The 24,986-nt window shown below is 56.0% G+C and overlaps 9 protein-coding genes across 9 annotated transcripts; 5 read left to right on the top strand and 4 right to left on the bottom strand.

Annotated features, from left to right (window-relative positions):
* Positions 1 to 55: 55 nt before the first annotated feature.
* IWZ02DRAFT_101311 (uncharacterized protein) lies at positions 56 to 2,047 on the bottom strand. Its single transcript, XM_066761247.1, has 3 exons — positions 1,825 to 2,047; positions 1,633 to 1,755; positions 56 to 1,484 (listed from the first exon to the last, which is right to left on the bottom strand). Exons 1-3 carry the CDS (start codon positions 1,843 to 1,845, stop codon positions 222 to 224), a joined length of 1,407 nt encoding a protein of 468 aa, XP_066618391.1. The 5' UTR covers positions 1,846 to 2,047; the 3' UTR covers positions 56 to 221.
* Positions 2,048 to 2,653: 606 nt separating this feature from the next.
* On the bottom strand, positions 2,654 to 3,098 carry IWZ02DRAFT_494341 (uncharacterized protein; the record flags this gene model as incomplete). The annotated part of the gene is made up of 2 exons (XM_066770014.1): positions 2,654 to 2,976; positions 3,029 to 3,098. 2 exons carry the CDS (start codon positions 3,096 to 3,098, stop codon positions 2,654 to 2,656), a joined length of 393 nt encoding a protein of 130 aa, XP_066618392.1.
* Positions 3,099 to 4,087: 989 nt separating this feature from the next.
* IWZ02DRAFT_385794 (FAD dependent sulfhydryl oxidase-like protein Erv2) lies at positions 4,088 to 4,824 on the bottom strand (the record flags this gene model as incomplete). Its single annotated transcript, XM_066765426.1, has 2 exons — positions 4,088 to 4,427; positions 4,484 to 4,824. 2 exons carry the CDS (start codon positions 4,822 to 4,824, stop codon positions 4,088 to 4,090), a joined length of 681 nt encoding a protein of 226 aa, XP_066618393.1.
* Positions 4,825 to 4,913: 89 nt separating this feature from the next.
* IWZ02DRAFT_101357 (aminotransferase) lies at positions 4,914 to 6,969 on the top strand. Its single transcript, XM_066761248.1, has 5 exons — positions 4,914 to 5,379; positions 5,444 to 5,476; positions 5,527 to 5,640; positions 5,688 to 6,337; positions 6,394 to 6,969. Exons 1-5 carry the CDS (start codon positions 5,340 to 5,342, stop codon positions 6,688 to 6,690), a joined length of 1,134 nt encoding a protein of 377 aa, XP_066618394.1. The 5' UTR covers positions 4,914 to 5,339; the 3' UTR covers positions 6,691 to 6,969.
* Positions 6,970 to 7,842: 873 nt separating this feature from the next.
* IWZ02DRAFT_101359 (MFS gliotoxin efflux transporter glia) lies at positions 7,843 to 10,112 on the top strand. The gene is made up of 4 exons (XM_066761249.1): positions 7,843 to 8,289; positions 8,341 to 8,551; positions 8,604 to 9,293; positions 9,342 to 10,112. The coding sequence occupies exons 1-4, from the start codon at positions 8,017 to 8,019 to the stop codon at positions 9,914 to 9,916; spliced, it is 1,749 nt and encodes a 582-aa protein (XP_066618395.1). The 5' UTR covers positions 7,843 to 8,016; the 3' UTR covers positions 9,917 to 10,112.
* A 6,681-nt stretch (positions 10,113 to 16,793) lies between these two features.
* On the bottom strand, positions 16,794 to 17,411 carry IWZ02DRAFT_101553 (uncharacterized protein). Its single transcript, XM_066761251.1, has one exon. It carries the CDS (start codon positions 17,301 to 17,303, stop codon positions 16,929 to 16,931), a length of 375 nt encoding a protein of 124 aa, XP_066618396.1. The 5' UTR covers positions 17,304 to 17,411; the 3' UTR covers positions 16,794 to 16,928.
* A 109-nt stretch (positions 17,412 to 17,520) lies between these two features.
* IWZ02DRAFT_385671 (uncharacterized protein) lies at positions 17,521 to 18,165 on the top strand (the record flags this gene model as incomplete). The annotated part of the gene is made up of 2 exons (XM_066765420.1): positions 17,521 to 17,724; positions 17,782 to 18,165. 2 exons carry the CDS (start codon positions 17,521 to 17,523, stop codon positions 18,163 to 18,165), a joined length of 588 nt encoding a protein of 195 aa, XP_066618397.1.
* Positions 18,166 to 18,975: 810 nt separating this feature from the next.
* On the top strand, positions 18,976 to 20,338 carry IWZ02DRAFT_385939 (glycerol-3-phosphate dehydrogenase-like protein; the record flags this gene model as incomplete). Its single annotated transcript, XM_066765438.1, has 3 exons — positions 18,976 to 19,037; positions 19,098 to 20,221; positions 20,277 to 20,338. The coding sequence occupies 3 exons, from the start codon at positions 18,976 to 18,978 to the stop codon at positions 20,336 to 20,338; spliced, it is 1,248 nt and encodes a 415-aa protein (XP_066618398.1).
* Positions 20,339 to 22,572: 2,234 nt separating this feature from the next.
* Positions 22,573 to 24,768, top strand: IWZ02DRAFT_101483 (putative MFS transporter). The gene is made up of 7 exons (XM_066761250.1): positions 22,573 to 22,894; positions 22,947 to 22,991; positions 23,042 to 23,087; positions 23,138 to 23,555; positions 23,605 to 23,631; positions 23,683 to 24,498; positions 24,584 to 24,768. Exons 1-7 carry the CDS (start codon positions 22,724 to 22,726, stop codon positions 24,606 to 24,608), a joined length of 1,548 nt encoding a protein of 515 aa, XP_066618399.1. The 5' UTR covers positions 22,573 to 22,723; the 3' UTR covers positions 24,609 to 24,768.
* The last annotated feature ends 218 nt before the right edge of the window (positions 24,769 to 24,986 follow it).

The following is a 24,986-nucleotide window of genomic DNA, read 5'->3' on the forward strand; positions in this document are numbered from 1 at the left end:
GTACAAGTAGGGGACCACAAGCCAACAAAGGTAGTAATACAAAGCTTTTTTCAAACCCCACGCGCCAGCCAGCATTCCACATAAAACTCTTTTCAAATTCAGCCCAATCGCAAACAAGAGGAAGCAGCAGCAGCACAGCCTCTAGCTCTCCCTCTCCCGCTCTGCGCCGTCCGCAGCAACCATCCTGATCCTACAGGACCAGGGCAGCAGCGGGGCAATCATCATGCTTCTGCAAAGAGCACAATCTCACCCCTATCATTCCGCCTCAGCCTCAACGCCTTCCACAGCTCCTTCTCCTCGTCCGCGCGTGACGACGCGCCCTCCTTCTCCTTGAAGTAGCGTTTGAGCGCCTTGTTGAGACTGACGCCGCGCTCGCTGTCCGGGCCCTTGGTGACGAGGCCGAAGAAGAGGTCGGCGCGGGCATTGCCCGTGCTGCTCGCGGCGGCGGCGTTCCTGTCGTATTTGACGACGGCGGCGGCGTCGTCGTCTTGGGGCGGGTGGTATTCGATAGCTTTTGTCGTCTTGCGTGTCGCGTGTTCGGGCGACGACGAGCTGGGGCGCCGGCGACGCACGCGGACGATTTCGCGGCCGCGTCTCTGCGTCGTCGTCGTGTCGGCCGAAGCGTCGTGGTGTTTGGATTTTTTGCTCTTCTTGGCGTCCTTTTCCTTATCTTTGCGGGTTTCCTTGGTCGACGCGCCGCTGCTGTGCTTCTTGCGCTTGATGGGGGACGAGGCGGACGGCGAGGGCGCGTCGTTGGAGTCGTCGGCGGCGTCGCCGGATGAGTCGGGCGAGGGAAAGGCGGCGCCGTTGTCTCCAGGGACCGAGAGCATTTTGTTGAGCCCGCCCGTCAGCCCCGTGTGCAGCATGGGCGGCGCGTCGACCATAGTCGTGTCTTCGGCGTGGCCGTCTTCGAGGTGCTGCCGCTTGCGCTTCTTGTCTGATTTGCTGCTTTTGGCCGTCGTCTGCTCCTGCGGCTCCCTACGATGGTGGTCCCACTTGTTAGCTGGTGTGTATGGCGCTCCATATTTGGGTGGTGGAGGTGGTTCAAGGTCCCAAGAGTCGACGCGGTCCAATCCGGGCCTGATAGGGGCATGGCCGTAGTAGTAGCCGTCATCCTCATACCTGCGATCCTGCTCGGAGCTGCTGGGCCCGGGGGTATTTTGCGTCGTAGTCGTCGTGTTGCTCGTGGTCAATCCCTGTCCATCCTCAATCATTCGAGTCTCGTCAGCGGTTGCCCCCGAGGATATTCTTGGTGCAGTGGGGGTGTCGTCGGTGACCAGAAAGTCGAATACATTTACAGCTGGCGGCGGGCTGGGAGCAGCGGGCGGGACGTCCAGGACGGCGGGTACCTCTTCAATGGGAGCCTTGGTGGGCACGAGAGCTTGCGAGTTGTTGGCATTTTGTCTTGGGCCGTTCGGCTGGGGTCCCTTTTTCTTTTCCTTGTACAGCTTGCCCTGATACTTTTGGGCCTCGCTCATGCACGACTTTTTTTCAAAAAAGGTCAGCATCTTTACTTGTTGTAGGGTGCAGACAATGGGTCGCGACATGGTCGAGACGGAGGAGCTGCAGCGGGGCAGTCTTGACAACAGTTGTCTCTGAGGCAGCAAGGGGGCGCGGGAGGGGCGAACGGACGGTATGCGCTTTGTAGGACGTTCCTTGGAAATGCTTCATACAGTCGATGCAAGTGTACGAGGCATTCCAGCACTGGTTGCGGTGGCCGTCGAGCTTCTTTTTGGTGAGGACATCGCCGCAGCCCTGTCCAAGCAATCAACATCAGTCAGCGCGAGACGGCATTGCGCTCCGGAAGTAGGTAGCAGGCGGTACCTCGCAGGAAAACGAAACCATGGCGCAAACTGTCGCGACGGGCGTAAACAAAGCGAATGGTGGGGACTGCTCGCGGGGATGGCGGGAATGGGTCGCGCATAGGCACTGGCAGGGTCGAGGCGGGCGACGGCAACAAGAAGCGCGGAGAGAGGGTTTGGGGCTGAGGAATGCAAGAGAGAGAGAGAGAGAGTGTGTGTGTGTCTGGCGCAGCCAGAGTTTGAAGGTTGAGCTCTGAATCTTCTAGCGCCACACGGACAGACCCTGGGTATGCCCGTGGGCCCACCAACGCCACCATGCCATCATGCAGTGTCATCTAAAATCACACGCTCCGGTGCATGTCTGCATGTCGATTCGGAACTTTAAGTCATTGCCTGCCTTTTCGTCGGCCCTGCACCCTTCGGATTTGGGTTTTACCAACAACCAGTCCAAGATACAAGACGCGCAACTCGGTCAGCTACATGTACAGTACAGAGCATGACCTAGACTCCTGATACCCAGTTCCAAACCTCAAGGCCGTGCGCCGCACCTGTACCACCCCTTCAGAATACATACCCTGCACTTCTCAATCCCTCTAGTCAGCCTGGCCAGTCCACGTGCGGCATTCGCCATCACAAGCTCAAGACGGACTGGCGGCGGGCCACTCGTCCTCCTGTTCAAGCTCCATCATATACTGAAGAGGCCTACTCGGCTACAACGCTCTCCCGCGACGATTACTGCTGCTGTCGAATTCACCCCACCGTTTGCTGCTCATGTCTCCGCTCAAATTGTTTCTGGATTCTCTACTTCTTTGGCCGCTCCCTCGGCCAGACTTAAACTGACGATCCACCTGTCAAATCACTCTAGTCCATGTCTTATTACTCGAGTGAGACTCAAGAAACCGCATTCCATGACACTGATCATTTTGTGCCGTGGTGTTGAAGCCGAGCGAAGAGGGCTCGACGCACTGAATGCTCAATTTAGCAGCGTCGTTGCCGATGTACTCGTCAATGTAGGATGTGGAACCAATGTAGCGCTCGGCGTAAGAGCGATTGGCCCAGTCGACGTGGTCCGGAGCGCAACAGCTGTACTGGTGGGCGATGGGGTTCCAGAGCTTGTAGCGAGCCGTCTCGACACTGTGCCATCCGAACCACCAGTCGTACTGCTCGCCCGTGACTGCGTCAAGATATGAGCAGTGTGAAGGGAATGGTTCTAATGTTCGAGTTACGCTGGGGAATCTCGCTGCGGACGGAGATCATCAGTGTGCCATTGGAGCTAATCGCATGTCCGTTTTCCATGTTGAGGCTCCAGGTTGCTCGAGATTCTTGGCGGCATCCTTTGTGGAGAAGGCTATTGAAGCAAAAAAGTCAATGCTCTGTTCGATGAGGGTATTTCATCAGATGCGGTAACTCACTGAACGCATTGGGCCAGGGACCCCCAGCCAAGCCATTGACGAGGCCATCCGAGATTGGGGCAACAACCGGATTGTGGTACTTGAAGGAGCCACACTGGTCAGTCTGAACCGTTTCCACTGTTTCTTTGGGCAAATTTAACGGTCGTCCGGCGCAGGCAATGGCTGCCGGGAAATATCTCACTTGGAATAAGGATTCTCAAAGTCGGCCTCGCGGAATCCCAAATAATATTCCTCCGTGTTGGAGTCCAAAGAAAGGACTGACGCTCGCGGAGATGGTGTCGCTCTTTTGTGAAAGTCCTTGGCTGAATCTTACCAGACGGCTGCACTATCCGGCAAAAAGATGGAAAAGAGGATGCTTGCAGGTCTTCGAATTGAGACTGTCGATATCAATCAACACATCATCTTACCTGCGCCTGTTTTTGTAATGAAATATTTCACCAGCCTAGTCTATTCAAAAGACGACAAAACCAAGGTGTTCATCCAGTAGCGTCACCCGACTTGGACGGAGGCCTCCATCAGGACCGAGACAGAATCCATGTGTGGTGTGTTGAAAAGACGTCACTGCGTTCAGAGAAATGGGTCGGCAGTCTGTGAGGCGCAACAGCCAGATTTCTGGATTTCCTCAGTGGCGCTCGGCTTTCTGGGCTTGCTTGTCTTGAAGCTGAGGTAATTGTTGACGCTCGCGAGGTGGCACAACAGATACTGGAAGAGAGCATTTTTGCTGTTCCGAAATCCCCAACGCCGCTTGCGCCGCATCTGTATCACCCATTTCCAACGAATACTCAGCGCACTCAACCCCCTCGAGTCGGTCTTGCGAGTCCACGTGCAGCATTAGCCATTACAAGCTCGAGACATGACCGACGGCGGGGCCACTCACCCCTCCTTTTCAAGCTCCAGCGGCTTTTCGCCGCCCATGATGCCTTCAATATCCAAATCTCTCCCATTGTCTCCGCTAATCTTCTCCACACGATCCGCCGGCATGTCTGGCTTCTTGACGCCCTTGTTCTTCTTCTTGGCGGCGGCCTCCTCTGGGGTTTCGGCGCACCCGCATTTGTAAAAGTCGCCGATATTCGAGCAGTCAAATAGGGGCTTTTGGAGACGCTTGTTGACTTGGTTGTGGACGTGGCAGCCCCAGGCGGCGGCGGCCGAGCGTGACGAGACTTGAGGAGGGTACTTTTCGAGGATGGTCGCGAAATGTGACGCGCACTCGCCGCTGTCGAATCGCCTGTCAATAGCTGTCGCACCACTCTGACAGAATCGGCGTCTTACCATGGGTAGAGTCTCTGGAACAGGTGGATATAAGTTTTGAGAGCGACTTTTTCGTCCTCGCTGGGCTTGTCCGGAAAGCGCGCAAAGGTCGTGTGGAGTAGCTTCCAAGCCGCTCGCCCCAGCTCGGCCTTGATTGTTTCGTTACCCAGCTTGGGCGCAATCGCAGGCCCATTCAAGGTGGTGTCATCCAAGGATGCGAGTTGCGGTGCATGGCCGGCGAGGACATTGGGGTGCCTGGTGCCTTGAGGCTGGTTGCGGAATGAGGAGATGAAGAAGACAGATATCAAGCCAGCTCCAAGTATCAGGAGCAGGACAAAGCGACGGCTGGCACCGTGAGGCATGGCGATGTTTGAATAAAAGGAAAGATGGTGGAGGTTGTAAGTTCAGTGGACAGATAGTAACAGGCGCGCCAAGGTGGCGTCATGGTCGAAAGGTTCCTCCGTTCGGGTTCAGGACAGGAGCTGTGCGGTGTTCGGCTTGGACTGACTTCCTTGAGCGCGACGCGACGACAAGGCAAGTGATGCGCTCGGGCCAGAGGGGCAACCAGGGAACAAACACCATGATGTCTATTGAAGAATTGTTGTGTTGGATCATTTTCCAGCTTGCAGCAACACCATGCACATTGAGTGATCGCCTTGGCGTAACATCCAAGACCCTCTCTCGTGTTTGTGCGCGGCCCTCGCCCCACAGACGGGCCTCCGCATCCACCTGACTCCCACCTGGTCCCGCCGCCGATCCAGCCAGGAACCCGTTTCTGAGATCATGACTGTCCTTGTTTGTCCCCCTCTCCTCTCTCATCTTTCACCGCACTTTTCTCTCCCCTCCACACCACTAGCCCTGAAAGAAATCAGATCCAATGGCTTCCCAATTCCCTCCCCCTCCGACCAAATCCATCGGTACAGCTCCATCCACGTCATGTCACCTCATCTGTCGCGCGACCACTGACTCGGTTTTCCCCAGACTGGAGCAACGTGGGATTCAAAGTCCGCGAGGGTATGAGCTATCCTTTCTGGAATCTGGCGTCGTTGCTAATCTACAACCAGTCAACGGCCACATTGAATGCCATTACAGCAAGCAGACCGGGCAGTGGTCAGAGCCCGAGTTTGTCCAGGACCCCTTCATGCGCATCCATGGCATGGCGCCCGGCCTCAACTACGGTCAGTAACATGGACGGCGGCGAGTGGGGCAGTCTGACAGTCAGCAGGCCAGCAGTGCTACGAGGGCATGAAGGCTTTCCGTGGGCCTGGAGACAAGAAAATCTTCGTCTTTCGCCCAAGCATGAATGCTGAACGCATGCAGCACTCTGCATCGTACATTTCTATCCCGGCAGTACCCAAGGACCTCTTTCTCAAGGCATGCCGCCTCGCCGTGGCCCTCAACGCAGATTTTGTTCCGCCGCATGAGACGGGTGCTGCCATGTACATCCGCCCTCTGCTGTTCGGATCAAGCGCCCAATTGGGACTCTCTCCCCCGGAGGAGTACACGTTTTGCGTCTATGTCATGCCCACTGGCGTCTATCACGGTGTGCACCCGGTGGATTGCCTCATCCTCGAGGACTTTGATCGCGCCGCTCCGGAAGGCACTGGGTCGGCCAAGATTGGTGGAAACTATGCCCCAGTGCTGAGACACAGCGACAAGGCGCGCTCTGAAGGATTTGGCATCACACTCCACCTCGACAGTAAAACTCGCAGTGAGATTGACGAGTTCTCGACGTCGGGATTCATCGGCATCAAGAAGAATGGCGACAATGTGACGGTGGTTGTGCCGGACAGCAAGAACGTAATCAAGAGTGTCACATCTGACAGCGCCTGCATGCTCGCCAAGTCATTTGGCTGGAACGTTGAGAGTCGACCGGTGAGAGGATGCTGTCCAACCCCCCGTGCGGCCCTCGCTGACAAGACGACCCCTAGATACCGTACAGCGAACTGCCCACGTTTTCCGAAGTGGTTGCTGCAGGCACTGCTGCGGCGCTCGTGCCAATCAAGTCTATCACGATGAGATCCAAGGGCGACAAGTTTGAATACATTGAGGGGGACGAGCCTGGCCCGGCGTGCATCAAGCTGCTTACTGCGCTGCAGGGTATCCAGCGCGGCAAGCTGGAGGATAATTTTGGTTGGCGGGACACGATCCAGGAGGCCAAAGGGTACAAGATGAAGGGGCTCGACTCGTCCAACGACAAAGCCGACAGCATCGACAAGCTGCCCTGAATTTCGGAGACGGAGTTGAGACGGACATAGAGCGGACGGGCGTGGAGGCAAGGCAGAAAAAGGGCTCGCCCTGATTGCAAAATAGAAAGAATCTAGCCTCTTGCGGGGCAGCCATTAGCCTTTCCTGCCAACAGGCAACTGTCTATCCCGACCGGGAAAGGTATCACTGCAGGCTGCATTTCAAGTTTGGTAGGCCAACCTATGTATAGGAAGAGGTTGCGTTGCAGCCAAAATGACGCAGAGCGGGAATTGACGGCGGGCGTGAGGCCATGATGTGAGTGGAGGAGGAGCAAGAGGATGGCGGCGTGTCAATCCCTATGAAGGACCCTTTTCGGAGAGTTCAGATTGGGAGTAGGAGTATCGCGAGGGACTGGAGATGTGGAGGCGGCTGACGTGGGGCCCTTCAGCCCTATTCCATTGACTGATGTAGGTATCGCACATGTCAGGCCAACGACGCGAACACAACCGACCGTCGGTCGCGTCGATCTTCCGGGCCCACGTCGCTGGAAGACATCAGATGGATGCTGTGGAGAGTGAGATGGACGAATTGTTGTTATCATGGGGCACGTGGAGTTGAAGCACGGCGTCGGCGCGGTGAGCACAACAGAAGGAAAGCATCAGGCATCATCATGTTGGGTGCTCGGCGACATCGAATGGTTGACAACATCTGATCTGGTCCGTAGGTCCGCGTCGTTTGGTCCGGAGCCGATGCGTAGCGGGACGAGGCGTTCCCGTTGCCCGTGTTGGGATTGCCTTTTGACGCCTTTTGTTGTTTTGTTGCTGTTCACTGCCTCATGTCGACGCGCCCGCTCCAGTCGCGTCTTGATTCATTCCGGGCGGGAGGATGCCTCCGTCTCTCTCTCTCTCTCTCTCTCTCTCTCTCCCCCACCAGCTGGCGGCTCTCGTAAGCATGCCCTGTACCGCCGCATTCATGGCGCCTGCCGCACCCCGTCCCAAGCCATGTCTTCCTCCCGCTAGTACTCCAATCAACGGCAGACACCAATTATGATTCATCTTGACGGGGTGCGAAAATCGTCCGGCCCTCTGACAAGCCATTGCACATCCGCTACCCATCTGCCAGTTTTGCACCTTCATGGCATCTCGTCAATTTCACTATATAGACGGCCGTTGTCTCCCGCCGTCGTGACAAGGCCGTCCTGGAAAATAAAGGTCCATTGATGGTTCCAGACCTCGCCCATCCACCCCTTCGTTCCCTCCCGTCATCAGCTCGGCCTCTTTGGGCCTTGACCTCTTGCTAGACCGGTCCCTTGGGAACCCTTGGACGGCTCCCTCCTCTCCACCACCCCACCTCTACTCTCCTCGACAATGGAAACCGACAAGACTGTCGAAGCCGGACGCACCTTGCAGGTGCCGACGGCACAAGATCATGGCTCTGCCAAAACCTCCCACGCCAGTCTTGCAGACGACAAGTCCAGCCGGAGAGGTAGCTCAGACGAAAAGGCCAAAATTCAAGCCAACGATGTCGAGGCCCACACTGCCGAAAACAGAGCAAAGCTCGAGCCCGTCGTGAGCTCAGAGTATCCAACTGGCCTCAAGCTGGCCATCATTGTCATTGCCGTCATCCTGGCCATTTTCTTGGTAAGTGTTTGCTCCGTCAGAGGTGCAGCCAAGTATCTAACTGCTTGACAGGTCGCCCTGGACATGACCATCGTTGCCACTGCCATCCCAAAAATTACAGACGACTTCAATAGCTTGGATCAAGTTGGCTGGTACGGCAGTGCCTTCTTCCTCACCGTTGCAGCCTTTCAATCGACATGGGGAAAGGCATACAAGTACTTCCCACTCAAGACTGTTTTTCTCATCTGCATCTTCATTTTTGAGATCGGTAGTCTGATTTGCGGTAAGTCAAGCAGTTCCCCTGCATTCTTGAACTCTCGACTCATGATCAATAGGTGTCGCTCAGAACAGCACCACGCTCATTGTTGGCCGTGCTATTGCCGGCATGGGTGGTGCAGGTATTGCTGCCGGTTGTTACACCATCATCGCCTTTACTGCGCCCCCACAGCAAGTTCCTGCATACACCGGCATTCTCGGCGCGACCTACGCCGTTGCCTCTGTCATTGGCCCTCTGATTGGTGGTGCCTTTGCAAGTGAGGTCTCCTGGCGTTGGTGCTTTTACATCAACTTGCCCGTCGGCGGTTTGAGTGCCGCCATCATCCTGATTTGGTTCACCACGCCCAAGGCGGCCAAGCCCGTGCAAGAGACGCTCAAGGAGAAGATTTTGCAAATGGACCTCCTCGGCACCGCTCTCCTCCTGTGCGCCTTTACTTGCCTTATCCTCGCGTTGCAATGGGGCGGCACGACCAAGTCTTGGGGTAATGCCGACGTCATTGGTGTCCTTGTCGGTTTCGGTACCATCATCGCCCTCTTCCTCGTCGTTGAGTGGTGGTTGGAAGACCGCGCTCTCATGGTGCCGCGACTGCTCAAGCAAAAGACGCTCGGCCTGCTTTGCTTGTTTCAGTTCTTCAACTCGGCAGTCTTTATGCTGCTGCTGTACTACCTCCCCATCTACTTCCAGGCCGTGTCAGGCGTCTCGGCCGCACAGTCGGGTATCCGCAACTTGCCCTTCATTCTCGGAATTGGTACGTCTCTTTCTCCTCCTTGAGGCTACAACTTATTAACATCCACAGGTCTTTTCACCATTGTCAGCGGCGGCGCCATCACCGCGACGGGCCACTACCTCCCGCTCATGGTCATCGGCGCAGTCCTCGCCTGCATCGGTTCCGGCCTTCTCTACACGTTCGATCTGCACACGCCCAGCTCCGAATGGATTGGCTACCAAGCGCTGACGGGCATCGGGTCCGGCTTCGGCATCCAAGTGCCCGTCATCGTCGGGCAAGCCGTCGTGCCGGCCTCTGACGTGTCGTCGATGACGGCCATCCTAATCTTCTGGCAAACCGTCGCCGGCGCCATCTTCGTCTCGGTCGGCCAATCGCTCTTCTCTAACCGTCTGGTCCAGGAGGTGGGCCAGCACGTTGCCGGCGTTGACCCCAAGCTCGTCGTCGCCACTGGCGCGACCGAGTTGCGGGGTGTCTTTGAGGGCGCCCAGCTGGAGGGCATCCTCGAGGCGTACATGGCTGGTCTCAAGGACGCGTATGCCCTTGCCATTGCGCTCGCTGGCGTGGCGACTGTCGTTGCCATTGTCATGGTGGTGTGGGATCGCAGAAAGCTGGAGAAGGGCCAGGGTGGCGCGGGCGCGGCGTAGTGTCTGGACTTGCTTGCATGTCTACTCTCTTTCTTCCTTTCTCTTTTCTTCTCCGCTCACGCTTTTTGTTCTCCTCTCTTTTTCCATTTTTCTGTTTGGTGGGCAATCAATCGCTGAGTGAGTGCATGCATGCATCGTTAGAGACAGGGGGTACATTTACAGGACGGCGCGGCGCTGCAAAGCGCTATTGACGGACGTCGTTGACGAAATACCAAACTGAGGTGGAGGTGGCTACTCGGCGTTTTTGATGGTCGTATTACAATGGTAAGGGGACAGCAACAGAAAGGCAGGCAGGCAGGCAGGCAGACCTGAAAAGAAGGGCGGCCGCAGTGCCTGACGTACGTACGCTTTTTGTCTAATGATTTCCACGCTTGGTTCGTTGGTTGGTTCGTTAGTTCGATGTATGTGTACGATAGACTAGGCAGGCAGGCAGGCTATGTGGATATGGATTATAAAAAATGTGGATATGCAAGCATTTAAAGGGCCATGGACGTCTCTTTCTGTCACATTCTCTGCCTCTCGCTCTCAAACGTCCGATGGTGCTCTGAAGTCTCGAATTACCGCTTTCGGCTGTCACTTGGCTGAAAGAGGCAACTTCGCGGATGGGGTGCAACGTCAAACGTCTGCACCGTACCTGAGAAGTGTGGTACCTTGAAAGCTGGGCACTCCTGTGCTCTATAGAAGTGCCACTCTCAATTAAAGACTTGATTGATTGTCTGTGCGTCAAGCCGAAAGAGGCAATTTCACGCATGCGGTGCAGCATCGAATGGCTGGAGGTGCACGGAAAGGCTAAGCCAGGAGAGGGACTTCCCGCGCATGTGGTGGTAGATTGAACGTCTGAAGATGCACGAAAAGGCCAAGCCAGGAGAGGGAATTTGTGGATGAGGGTTAGGATTGAACGTCTAGAGATGGCCTGTCAAGTTGAGATGTCTGTCGGGGAGGGAACCAGGGGTTTTATACGTAGGAAAGGCGGCTGACTGGCTCAGTGAATGTGCCCGAACCTTGAACGTCTGGCTCTTTTGTGGCGTTTCTTGTCATGTACTTAACTTACACTTGCAGCAGCGAGCACGCAAGAAGCGGCACCTTTAGAGATTCAATGAAGCCAAGTTTCTCCGTCCGTGCCATTGACTCGTCATTGAAGCCCGCCGTCAAATCGACCCTTCCTCCAGCAACAGAGCTGAATCATGATGCCACCGGATCGACCCAGTAGAAGGGTAGACCTCGTCACGCTTGCAGGCTTCCTCTTAACGGAGCATTCCTATGGACGTTCGAAGTTGTGTTTTGTACGTCTGTGTGGAAAAGCTTTCGCCGTTTGTCGGGCCATGGTTACTGCGTCAGTTGACGACGAGCCGGAAAGGGCAACTCCTGTTCCGGTGTTGGACATCTAAAGGCGCGGTACTTACTACTAGCTAGCACTGTGAGACTAGGTGCGCTTGCTTGGGCCGTTGCGGCAAGGCAAGTCAAGGTAGGTAGTAGTGGTGGTGGCCGCAGGACGAGGAGGCCTTACCTTGCAGCAGGATGGAAAGCGAAACCGAAGTAGACCGCACGTCCCCAAAGTAACCAACAACACAACAATTGTCTAATTAGTCCTCAAAACTGTACCTGATTGGTCCAAGCCATTAATTCAATGCGAACGACTGGATATCACAGCGTCGGATCCCCTCGATTCCGCCTATCCCACTGCGTCGGATGCTTTGAATCCCAGCTACCTGGTGCCACTATTCTCCCACGACGTTTGACGCTCGCAAGACATGCTGCTGTCATTGGCGGCTGACGTGGTATAGCCTCATGTGTAGATGTTCAAAGTTGTAGACTTGTTGGTTAGAGTGTGGGTGGGTCCATTTTACGCGTCTTTTGGACGCAGGCCGAGCCGGTCTGGGTGTGGATGGGTTTCTTGAGGGACTTTAAGCTTCTGAATAATCTGGTTCATGGTGCCGGTTCTCATCTTTGGTCACCAGTGGGTAGGACGGCCTGGATGAAAATTTGGCGGATTTGTGCTGGTAGTTGTGTTTGGCAGCTCTGCTAAGGCAACTCCTGGCAGCTCCTGGTAGCTCCTGACGATTCCTGGCACTCTTAGATAGACGTTTGAAGTTGCAATTATTGGCCACAAGCGGTAATCCAATTGACTCCAACTTCGAACGTCTGAGAAACTGCTCGACGAACCAACAACGCTGATTCGCGAGTAAGACTGGACCAACCTGAACGATTCGGCAGGAGAAATCTTCGGCCGCAAATTATCCTCGTACGACTTTACTCGGCCAGCTGCTTGGGCCGAAGTTAATGTTCGGCGGCGTCATTCGACCAAGTCCTGTGAACGCGGCCAGCAGCCAGCCGGAGCTTTGTGGTGGTCCCGGATTTGGCGGGAGCCGATGCGCAACAGGGTAAGATTCCCGGCAGACGCAGCTCACACATAATCCCCTTTTTCAGACGTTTGAACTTACAATCGCTTTCCCAAAACGGCAACATATGTGGGTCCCCGCATTATGCTTTACGGTTTGCTACGTCGGAAGTTGTGGCGGCCGGCCAATAGGAAAGCTGCTGTCCGCCTGCCTCTTGCAATATCTTTCAGACGCCTGGCTTGACGGTATTCGGCAGCGCTGGACCGGGTGGAGTGGAGTTGATCTGCTTAAGATGCTGTACCAACTCCATAACTCGGCAGTAATGTAGTACCGACTTGGTGAAGTCGGCAGCAAGATTCTAACCCGCTTCATAACTTCGGTTGGCTCTGCGCAGCCGACCTCTTTCCACTTCGGCAGACTACACCACCGGCTTCAAACTCGCCCCCTAGACGTCCGAGGTTGCAATGCCTTTCTGAAAAGGGCATCATATCCCGAATAACCGACGGCTGGATCGCGACGGCATTCAGCCGGTCACGCTGGACTGGAGAAAGATTGCTCAAGATACCGCACCGCCTTGCCAACTCGGCAGCACGACTCTGCAAAACCACTCACTTGACAATTTCCCCCCTTCCTTCCTCCTTCAACCCATCTATTTCCCTCCCTCACGCCACCCTCACCCTCACAGCCCCCCTCCCCACACCAACATCCATCCCCTGTCCCCATCCCGCGCGGCGATACTGCATAATGTACGCCAACGCAACACCCGCAACCTCGCCCTCCCCCGTCTCCTGCCGTCTCTTACGCTGTTTCTCGCTCTCGCCCTTACTATTTTCATCCTCGTCCCCATCTCCCCTCTTCCCCTTGTTCTCGCTGCGTCGCGAGGAGCCGCTCGCCCGCGATAGGATGGTCGAAATCTCGTTTGATTTGGACGACGACGACGACGACTTGTGCGACGAGGTGGAGGTGGTTGAGAAGGAGGATGATGCCGTTTGCGTGGCGCTGAGGGCGGGACGGCGGTGTTGGTTTTGGCGGTGTTGTGTAGGCGCGACGCTGATGTCGTCCCTGGCGTAAGTGTTGGTTGGTGCACGGGGAGCCATGGGTGCTGCGTTGCCGCATTCGCAGGACATGGCGTCCGTGTCCGGGCAGGTAGGAGTCTGGGGCTGTGATTGCTTCTATGTGTCGGACGAGGAGGAAGATGATGATTGTTTGAGGCTGCTGCTGGCGCTGCTGTCTATGTTGATGTTGATGATGACGTCCTGGGTCAAGACGGTGGCAAGCTGGGCTGAGTCTGGATTTTGGAACAGATCGTTTGATGGTGTAGAGAGATTTATCGCTCAACAGTTGCTATCGTATAACTCTGGAAATGTAGTTTATTTTCGTTTTGTCTTCCCTGATTGCTCCGGTTAATGTCCAGCTTGATCTGGCGAATGCAGTCAACACTTCAATATCTCCCGCTCTTCCAACCACCTCATCACAGCCCCAATGGCAACGATCGACAAGATAAGGTGCTGATGACGACAGAAACGCATGTGCCAGGGAGCCTCAAGCCGGTCGCCCAGCCGGCGCACCGGTCGTATCCGGGACAAGCCGTTGCCGGGAGCCGACGGCGCGACGACGGGCTCGCACGCGGCTTTTCAGCCCGTTGAGGGCAAGCAGCAACACAATAAGGGTCTGGCAGGGCAGGAAGAAGCTGAAACAAAGAAATTCGAGATGTTGGCAAGCAAAGCCATCCATGCTCGTCCGGCACCGCCATGCCCTAAGGGCTCTGGGCAAGACCTTGGTAGGTGCAGTTATAAGTTCACAACACCCGCGTGGTATAGTTGAAGATTCGTCCGTTGGTACTCAGACAGACGAACGGAGGGCTTCAGATTCCTTTTTCAAACGGATTACAAACGCCATACAATGCAGACGTTTGATGTTGGACGAAGTGGTGTTGCCTATCTCGACCGGCTGCATCGAATTGCGCAGGCGGCTGGCTCATCTGCTGCATCAAGTACGCACGCAGAGAGACTTGAAAGTATCTCCCTGTATCGTATCCGGAAACCAATTGTACGGACGAGAGAAAAGTGCGAGAAACATGCATGAAAAATGGCTCTGATGATCGTCCGAAGAAACTTCGCAGACTATGGAAGTAGGGATGCAGCCGTCTCGAGAACGATAGAATGAGATGGTGGTTATTTCCGCTCGATGTGCTTCTCTATTCCAATGATACCTCGGCCCTACGACGATAAATCCGTGGAGACGAGCTTTGGATCGCTTGGACAAGACTCGTTCCAAGTGATGCTGTCCCTGTCGACGAAGGCCCGAGTAACTGCTGTGTCTCTTCTTCTGAAATACCAAGGTCTAAGCTGTACTGTACACCTCGACGACGACAATAAAGACGAGGCATATGCAGAGAGCTGAAAAGAGAAATCACACCCAGTAATTCTTAAACTTCAAACATCTATGGTGGTGTGCATGACTTGAAGGCCGAGCTCCGAAGACCGAAGTCTCTTTATGCTTACCACGCAGCAGCTATGCATGTTTCATGGTGTTTCTCGTCGTCTGTGGTTCACCGAGAGCGATCGACATTCGCTTCTCGCGTCTTTGTTTTTGAGACCAGTAATGCTGTTTCTTGGATGTGCTCGTCTGATTGGCAGATTGATCGCCGAAAACATAGACCAAGCAAGGGATTGGCTGGTCCATTGCTAGTCCAAGTGCACCTTCAAACGTCTATGGAGACTTTTTTGTCCGAGACCCGAAGAACGAGTCACCACATGAATACTAATCTTTTGCTCTTCAGTTTCCGACGCAGAACGTAGAATTTGTGCATCCTTTTTGGCGAATGCAGAGTTGTTCCAAACTGCAGGATGAGAATTATCTTATCCGATTCTTTTCTGTCCGCAGCATACAAAGTTGAGTAGAGGGCATTGAAGCTTGTCGTACGGGCAGGCAAATCTAGGTGTGCGGGTGACGGAACGGCGCGGGACGGGAGGGCGGCCCTCCGTCTCGCTCTCCGCATTCGGATAGCCACAGTACAACTCCGAACCTGCGGATCGGTAATGCCGTTATCATTCCCGTCACAGTACATGCCGCAGAATCGAAAGTGACAAGGCATGTTGATTGCCCCTTAGCATACCCTCGACAGGTGGTGGAATCGAGAAGCTATCCCCCCGGCGGATGCAGTGTCGGACGAATGATGTAAATGCACTTGAGTACCATGGACAAATCCACCGGCCGTAGTGGACCACCTTTCGCGCGGTAAAGTTGCCGGAAGAGGAAGCAACGCGTTCCGAGCGCATTTCCAACGCCCTGCCGAGACGGAACAGCAAATGAAGAGCCTGACGACATGAATCGTGACTTGGTGTTCTCTGGAAGCAGCCTCGGACGACTTCCGGAAGGCCCGGACACTCGCGTCGGTAGTTGCAGGTTGAGGGTGGTTATATAAAGAGGCGAGCGACCTTGGGGCGCCGGAGTAGGGGCCGCGCTTGGGTGGACTCGTCCCTTCGCAGTGAGGTACGGAGCCGGGATACGGGCCAAGAGACTGAGGTCAAACAGATGGCTGCGTTGTCGTCCAAGTCGAGTTCTGGAAAAGAGAGCGTGCTTACAAATGGATGGGGAAAGACGCGTGTGGCGACTCGTGGAATTTGCAAGATGCGCAGCTGACTGCTTTCCGAGTCGTGGGGAGTTTTGGTGACTCTTGATCTTTTACAGAGCACGTGAACTTGAGCGAACACGAAGACAATAAAATGAGAAGGAAACGAGCTGCGGTAGAGTTGGAAAAGAGAATAGTTCGTTCCATCTTGATGTGGAGGTGAAATGTGTAGAAACTCATTCTCTTTTGAGACGAGACTTTCGATGCCAACACCATGTATTTCTTGCTGAACGACAACTAATCAAGTAGATGGCGTTCAAAAGTCAAGTCCCCGCACGTTTAGATGATGCGGTTCATTGAAGCAGGCAAGCACGCCATCGACCATGATGTGGATCGCCCCAAGGATGCATGGGGAAAATGGATCAAGTGTGGGGGATTCGGTAGGGCAGAGGATAACTTACATGCATACTGTAAGGCTTAGCCTACCTTGTCAGAGCATCTGCAAAACACTCTGCGTGGAGAGACGGATACCAACGAGTCGGGGAGTTGGCTGGCTGTGTGACTAGCCCGTGTGCCGAGTACCGGATACGGCATATTGTTTGTGGTACGGCACGGTCTCCAAGGAAACACTGATTTTTCTGAACAAGGGGTCGACAGTCGGTGACTAGCGCCAATGGCTCACTGGCAGACAGGCCAAATGGCTCGGTCGTTGGAACCGGGCTCGGGATCCGAGTTTGCCTCCCCCTGGAAGAGAGGAGAGAGGTTTATAGCCGGTGGCTGGAAACGCGTGCCGCTCGGCAGACAGGCGGCCAGTGCCCGTTGCGACTAACCGCGAGGAGCAAGAAGGCCTTGATCGGCGCACAGAGGCTGGGGCGTGCGCATTCCACAGGGTACTTTTTTCCACCGTCTTCTGCCGGCCTAGCGAGGTGACGCGTTGAATTGGATGGATCGAAAGTCGGTCTGGCAGGCAGTCAAGTGCGTCTCATGCACTATTGATTGCTTGGAACAGGGCGTTGCGGCTAGCAAACGGTCGCATCAAGGCCAAACGCATCGACCCACGGCAACGGCATGACGGCTGCATTTCGGACGCAACCTTGATCTAGGCTGAGACAGTCAGAGGAAGAGCTTGTGTGCAGCGAGGGGGGCGACCCAGTGTGTGCGCTGTAAGGGTTGGCGTGGTTCGAGAGACGCGTCTGCGTGTTGCGAGGAGGGGAGGGCAGGGTGAGGGTGGTCGGGCGGGTGGCAGGGTGCCAACATGAACAGGCAAAAGACGTATGAGATGGATTCCTGGTGCAAACGGCGACAGACAGTCGAGCCGAGCCGCGGCGAGTCGGTGGCAGCGTTTGGTATGGTATGGTATGGTATGGTTTGGTTTGGTGTCGATGGCCAAGGCGTCTGATACTGCACGTATAGGCACGGCTCGAAAGGTCAGCGCCAGCGGAAGTTTCCCTACCACCATCTCGCGCCACGCCATGGCTGGTGCATCAACCTAGCTCCTTCTGGACTACGATGCTGCCTCTTCACCCGAAACTCATTTTATTAACTGCTGCCCTCCCCCGTCAACCGACTCCCGTCTTCTCTCGGCCCATCCTCTCCATCCAGACGCCGCCTTGTTCCCTGCAGTCTTTAATCCCACCTCTCGCTCGCTCTCGCGCTCCTCTCCTCCTCTGTCGCTCCAATCGCTCGCCACAATGCGCGTCTCCACCCTCTTCGCCGCCGTTTCGGCCTTTGGCCTTGCCCTCGCCCAGAGCAGCACCGGAGCCACCTGTCAGCCCTCGTCCACTGTCGAGCCCTCGTCGGTCGACTCTGCCCAGAGAAACACCTGGTGCCGCGCGCAGCAGCAGTCTTGCCCCACTCTTTGCGGCGGCAGCACGGCAAACAACACCTGCGACATTGTAAGTTGGCGACCGGCGACTGTGCCGCAATCGCTTTGCTGACGGCCGCGTCAACAGGACACCCTCACCTACAACTGCACCTGCAGCCCGGCCATTTCCAATCTCAACATTTCCGACTTCTCCCAGACTCTGCCCTCTCTCGAGTGCCAGTATGCCGTTGGCCAATGCACTCAGAACCACCCCAACGACGCCACGTGCCAGTCCGTCTGCCAGTCGGTCGTCTGCGGTAGCAAGAACGTCACTTCTCAGGCCAAGACTTCGCCCAGCAGCGCTGTCGCTTCGGCCACGGGCACCCCGACCTCTTCTGGCACCGCGTCCACTGCTTCCACGACTGCCGCTGCTTCCAGCTCTGCCGCCGCCGCCGCCGTTGCGTTTGGCTCAAACTTTGGCTCTGCCTCGCTCATTGCCGGTCTCCTCGCGCTCTTTGGCCTTGCCCTGTAAGATGGAACAAATGCGTGGCGGTAATTGGGGTGGGGGGGTTGTTGTTGCCAAACAGGCTCCACGGGCTGGAGCTTTTTTCATCACGAGCGTTGTGACACGCAGCTAATGAGTGACGGGCAAAGGGGTGGGGGAAAGTGTTTCAAGCGATTCAAATCAATTGTTGGTTTTCGAGGTCGAGCCGTCGTCTACATTTCTTTCTTTGTGCAATGCAACACTGTAACCGCGGCACGCCAGTGTGCTCGGCCCCAGCCATCGGCCGATTGAAGGTTTTGGTCGAAGATCACAACCCAAGTGGTAGACATGCGCATCGCGACACCCCAGGAGGCCTCGCGCAGATCCCCCAATGGGATTCGCCGCCGACGGGCAGTCCCCTGCAGCACTTTTGCGAGCCAAGACACGGAGCTCCCAACCCACTCTCTCCTCTTCCGTTCCGTTCGTTTCCCTTCACGTGCTGCCCTCGGCCCGGGGAAACTTCCTTGAGTGAGGAATCTAATCGATAAGCGAGTGACGGGAGCTAGGTGGGCTCAAGGCTGCAGGCTGCAGGCTGGCCATGGCCACGGGCATTTCAATTCGTACGTCACTCGTTCAACCGTTTCCACTTCCTGTTTCCCTTCAACACTTTTTGGCTCGGCGTTTTTGGCTCGGCACAGGCACAGGCACACGACACTTTTTCCCGAGTTCATGTTTGCGACCCTGCGCCCGTCCTGCCGTCTCCTGCCCTCACAGCCTCCTCGCTCGTCCTGCCTCCGCTCCCACCTGCTCCGCCCTTTTCTCCCTCGACCGCCCGTTTCGCCCAACGCTCGAGCAGCCATGGCCACCCTCAGCGCCGCCTCCAAGAAGCACAAGGTGACGATTGTGGGCTCAGGCAACTGGTAACCCTCCGGCGACGGCAATTGACCATGGCAACATCTGACGTGGGCAAATTTTCACAGGGGCACCACCATGGCCAAGATTGTCGCCGAAAATGTCAAGTCTCACCCCTCGCTGTTTGAGGAGACGGTCCAGATGTGGGTGTACGAGGAAGAAGTGACGATTGACCCCAAGAGCCGTCACTACGACCCCAACAGTCCCTTGTGCCAGGGTCCGCAGAAGCTGTCGCAGCTGGTCAACAAGCTGCACGAAAACATCAAGTACCTGCCCAACATCTCGCTGCCGGAAAATGTCGTCGGAAACCCGAGCCTGGAGGACGCCGTCCAGGACAGCACGGTGCTCGTCTTTGTCATTCCGCATCAATTCATTGGCCGCATCTGTGACCGTCTGAAGGGCAAGATTGTGCCCTACGCGCGCGGCATCTCGTGCATCAAGGGCGTCGACGTCTCGGACAAGGGCATTCGTCTCTTTTGCGAGGCCATTGGCCACCAGCTCGGCATCTACTGCGGCGCGCTGTCGGGTGCCAACATTGCGACTGAAATCGCCCAGGGCAAGTACTCGGAGACGACTGTCGCCTACGACCCGCCGCCCATTGACTCTCGCGGACCTTCGCCCACCGAGTCGCCCCGGGAATCTGAGGTCGACCTGATTAGCCCGTCCAAGGAGCCCGGTCGCCGCAGCGCAAAGCTTTCTGCCCTGCCAATCGACTACCCGCCGCTCAGCCACGAGAACGTCAAGAAGCTCTTCCACCGCCCCTACTTCCACGTCCGCATGGTGTCGGACGTAGCAGGCGTATCGCTGGGTGGCGCTCTCAAGAACGTCGTCGCGCTGGCAGCAGGTTTCATGGACGGCTTGGGCTGGGGCGACAATGCCAAAGCCGCCGTGATGCGCGTTGGCCTTCTCGAAATGGTCAAATTTGGCAGATGCTTTTTCGGCGAGACGGCCAAGCCCGAGACATTTACCGAGGAGAGCTGCGGCATGGCCGACGTGGTGACGAGCTGCATGGGCGGACGCAACTTTCGCTGCGCAAGAATGGCCATTGAGCGCGGGCAGAGCGTGTACGAGGTAGAGCAGGCCGAGCTGAACGGTCAAAAACTCCAGGGAACAAGCACGGCGTACGAGGTCCACTCGTTCCTCAAGAATGAAGGCATGGTGGAGGATTTCCCGCTCTTCACGGCGGTTTACGGTTCGTTTCGGCGGTCCAAATTTCCGTGCTCTTCATGACATTGCTGACCTTTTAGACATTCTCGAGGGCAAGGCGAAGCCCGAGCAGATTCCCGACCTCATTGAGCCTTGCGATTAGATGAATCGCATGAAACGAGTCCGACGCTTTCCGACTTTACGGCCGACTTGTATATCTACCTGCCTGCCTTTTCTGCCTTGGCACGGATGAGCGAGAGAAATCTCAAAAATTGAAAATGAAATTGCGACTCAGATACGGTGTGGACTGTTTCCTACACGGACAAGGAAACAGAGAGGAGGGCAAGAGCATACCTAGCAGAGGAGGTGGACGGATACGAACATCGAGGGGCACTTGGTGTGGATTTCTTACATCTTGCCACATGAAGCGCAGCAGCATATCTACCAGGCATCTCGTCGCGTACGCGCGAAATGACGGACGGCCGTCAGGATTACATTTTTCTTTCCTTGAATCCATGCATAGATCAGGTACTTTGAGAAGACAAGACACGCGATTTTACCCTACCCATACCATTGCCAACATGAATGAATATTCGATCAAGTGGCCTCCGGCCGGACGCTGGGCGAGATGAGCGGGTCGATGTGCCCACGGATGGAAGAGCGGGCGGCCGGATTGCGTGGAGCAGGTGGAAATGGATCATCAGCTTGGGCGGCGAGAGCAAAGAGGCGATGAGGCGAGACTCGTTGAATAGAAGGGAGGATGGATTGCACTGGAGAAGAAAAGTGTATTGTAGGTAGATGAGTAAACGCCCAGATACCTAGTGAGAGAATCAGCTGATGATGGCCGTGGGCCAGGATGCACGTTCCACGGGTTCCGCGTCGTCGGTTTCGTTTCCTCTGCTTCACTTTTTGCATCAAAAACGTATGAGAAGGCCTTCATCCTGCGGTCGATACTTGTTTGTGTGTTTTGCGCCCTTCCTCGGCACCAAATTCTTTCCTTTCCTCGTCCTTCTGTCGCCACACGATCTTCATTCCCATCACCACCGCCCATCGAACTCCTCGACACCAACTGAGAGAGGGAAATCTCTCTCCGTCTACCTACACAGCACCAGCATCTCAAATGACGTCTTTTTTCAGAGCCGACATGGACCATCTGACGTCCTTGACATCATATTTTACGTCGCCAGCAAACCAAGACGAGGACAGGTATCAAGATACTAGTTATATGTGACCAGCGACGCGACGCGTCAATGGCGTCAGACCTGCCAGACGACGCGCCAGTCGAATTTTGTCGATAGCGGGACAATTTTAACTCCGGCGTCGGTCGGCATGTCGGCTCGACCTTGGACAAGGATCAGGGACTGAGAGTGTGGCTGATGCTGGTCGAGTGGGTTACAACATAAGGTGGTGGGTGGGTAAGGCTCTACCCCGCTTCCGCTGCGGCTGTCCCAGTCTTTCTTTGTGGGTCGTTTTGCTGGGGTGGAGCGTCGAGTCGACTTCATGTCCATGGCCATTTGATTTTGGCCTGCTTCGGTGGACGCGAATGGTTGCTGCTGGAAGTCGTTTTTCTCTGGACGCCGTTGGAGAAGCCCAATCTTGATACCCGCGGGTGTGCATTTTGGGATACCAGACAGGTATCAGGACTGCAGCTGGTCTGCCCCTTTCAGCCGCTTTCCATTTCTCCAAGTCATTTTTCCATCGTCGCCGAATCCTCGTGACCTCCACTCAGTCCAGGCGCAAAAGAAGAGACAAACAGGCAGACCGTTCACGTTACCCCGCGCCACCCCCAGACGACGCCTCAGCACCCAATTCATCCGCCTTTCGCCCGCCCAGCTTACGCTCGCTTTGCGGAGAAGACGACGCCAACAATGACTCGCGCCGCCAGCTCTAGCACAGCTCAAGCATCAAAGCCGACAGGCTTGCTTTGTTCGCGCCCGTCCCGCCCAGCGCTCGGCGAGGGAGCACCCTCAATCGCAGCCAAGCAAACGTGTCAGACGGCGGCGTGAGCTCCAGGTCGGTGGTGATGAAGGGCTCAAAAGAGCCATTGGCACGCTCGAAGCGTGGCGTTTCGGCCGCTAGTCACAACGGCGCGCACGATAAGGCGGGCTTGCCTTGGCCGTTAGTCCGGGCCTTGGACGTGATGCATTCGTCAAGGAGGTGTGGATCAGCGGTGCCTGGCGCGGGTAGGTAGGTTTGACTTGTATGTCGCTGCTGCGGGGAACGCTCGCCAGGTGCATGGTATACATAGATATTTACACCTCATGATCGGCGGATTCAATCGACTGCTGCTTTGATCTCATTTGTCTAGTGGTCACTTGTTTTATCTCTTTCTCATCATCTCTCGACTTTAACTCTCCTTCCCCCTACGTTCCCGACACCTAGCCCCCGCTCTCCCTCCTCTTCCTCCTCCTTGCTGGCTGTGTCGCCGCCCGGCTCCCACGTCCTTGAAGCCAGCCAGCCGCTCGTCCGCCGCGCCGCGCCAGGCAGGCCAGAACCTCGCTCGCGCACGTGCTGGAACTCTTGAGGCTCTGCGCCGCACGAACTCAACATGTCGGTGCCGCGCGAGGGGTCCAACGTGTCGCAAGACTATGCGCCGCCCTCGGACGACGAAAAGGCCGCTGTCCGGCCTGGTAATACGCTCGAGTCTGCCAGCCAGGATGGCACTATTGCGCCTGACGACCCGGATGCGGGATTGAGTCCCGAGGAACGCGCTGATATTGTGGGTGATTTTCTTTGGCATTGGGTCGGTACGGTTGGCTGACGTTGTGTAGGACCGCAAGCTGCTGTGGAAGCTAGACCTCAGACTGATTCCTTGGGTGAGGGGTCAATTGTCTTCAGGACGAGAGCATCACTGACGAGATGCCAGCTATGCTTCCTCTACCTGATTTCGTTCCTCGACCGAACCAACATCGGTACGCGAACCGACGTCCTTCATCTTTCAAGTCTAATCCCCTTTTCACAGGCAACGCCAAAATCGACGGTCTAGTCAAAGACCTCAACATGACAGCGGGCCAATACAACGCCTCGCTGTCCATCTTCTTCGTGTCGTACGCGCTCTTCGAGCCACTGACCAACATCCTGCTCAAGCGGCTGCGGCCCTCCGTCTTCATCCCCATCATCATGATCCTCTGGGGCATCTGCATGACGACCATGGGTCTGGTGCATGACTTCCAGGGGCTCATGGCCTCGCGCTTCTTCTTGGGTTTGTGCGAGGCCGGCCTGTTTCCGGGCGTCAACTACTACCTCTCGTGCTGGTACAAGCGCACCGAGTTTGGTATCCGCGCTGCCATCTTCTTCAGTGCCGCTGCCTTGGCTGGCAGTTTTGGCGGTCTGCTTGCGGCGGCTATTGCGCAGATGAAGGGCATCGGTGGGAAGCCGGGGTGAATTGATCCTCTGATACCGTTGACCATGGCTGACTCTTGAGTGCAGATGGGCATGGATCTTTATTCTCGAAGGGTAAGCACATGCACGCCTACCTCCCACAGTGCCTACAATTCACACATGCAGCCTCGCAACCGTCCTCGTCGGCATCGCCAGCTACTGGCTCGTCCACGACTTCCCGGACGAAGCCAAATTCCTATCCTCCCTCGACCGCGCCCGCGTGATCCACCGTCTCAAAATGGACAAGCAATCTTCAGCCGAGCACGAAGCCTTCCAAATGCGCTACTTCTGGGCATCAGTGCGCGACTGGAAAACGTGGCTCTTCGCCGTCATCTACATGGGCGCCGACGGAGCCCTCTACGCCTTCTCGCTCTTCCTGCCCACCATCATCAACGAGCTGGGCTACACGAGTACAAGGGCCAACCTGCTCAGCGTGCCGCCGTACGCCGCGGCCGCCATCCTGACCGTCGCCGTCGGCTGGTTCGCCGACCGCACGCGCCAGCGCGGCTTCTGCAACATGGCCGTCTCGCTCATCGGCATCACCGGCTTCTGCATGCTGCTGGGCTCCGAGACGCCCGGCGTCAAGTACGCGGGCACATTCTTGGGTGCTCTCGGCATCTACCCGACCATCCCGAACACCATCTCGTGGGCTAGCAATAACGTCGAGGGCGTCTACAAGCGCGGCGTCACGCTCGGCTTCGTCATTGGCTGGGGTAACCTGAATGGCGTCGTTAGCAGCAACATTTACCTTCAGCGCGATAAGCCGCGCTACTTGACGGGACATGGCGTTGTGTTGGCGTATCTGGTGCTGTGGCTGCTTGGCGGCAGTATCGTGACGCATTTGGCGCTGAGGTGGGAGAATGAGAAGAGGAGGAGTGGGAAGAGGGATCATTGGGCTCAGGGGAAGACGGAGAAGGAGATCGAGATGTTGGGTGATGTTCGGTATGTCTTTCGCCCTCTAATGCGTCTCTTTTAGGTCGATCAGACGTGAGACTGACTGACTGACTGACTGACTGACGCACTGCAGACCCGACTTTATCTACACGCTGTAAATTGCTTCGTCTTTGTGGCTACTAAATTATATCCACGCTTGTCTTCGGACAGACACCATCGCGATCAAACGCCGTCAACACAATCAACCACACATGTCGCCCCGTGTCTTATGCTCAGCAGTCTTTTGCCCGCGCCTGCGCCGTATCTTGACTTCTTTGTCAGGCTCATTAATCCCCGTCACGTCTTGTTGGTTGCGGTGCTACAAATCACCGCCCTCCCTGCCCTCACTCACTCAGTCGAGCAACCAAATCGCTGAGCCGTCTTCACACAGCTCATCAGCCATCTGCTTACTGTGGGATCTGATTTGCAATCCTGTCCATGCCTGCGTGCTTGCGCGTTGTCTGCCTTGCTCACTCAAATCCACGCCAAACTAGCCA

The sequence above is a fragment of the Phyllosticta citriasiana genome (assembly GCF_038021145.1).
Source record: "Phyllosticta citriasiana strain CBS 120426 chromosome Unknown IWZ02scaffold_17, whole genome shotgun sequence".
NCBI lineage: Eukaryota > Fungi > Ascomycota > Dothideomycetes > Botryosphaeriales > Phyllostictaceae > Phyllosticta > Phyllosticta citriasiana.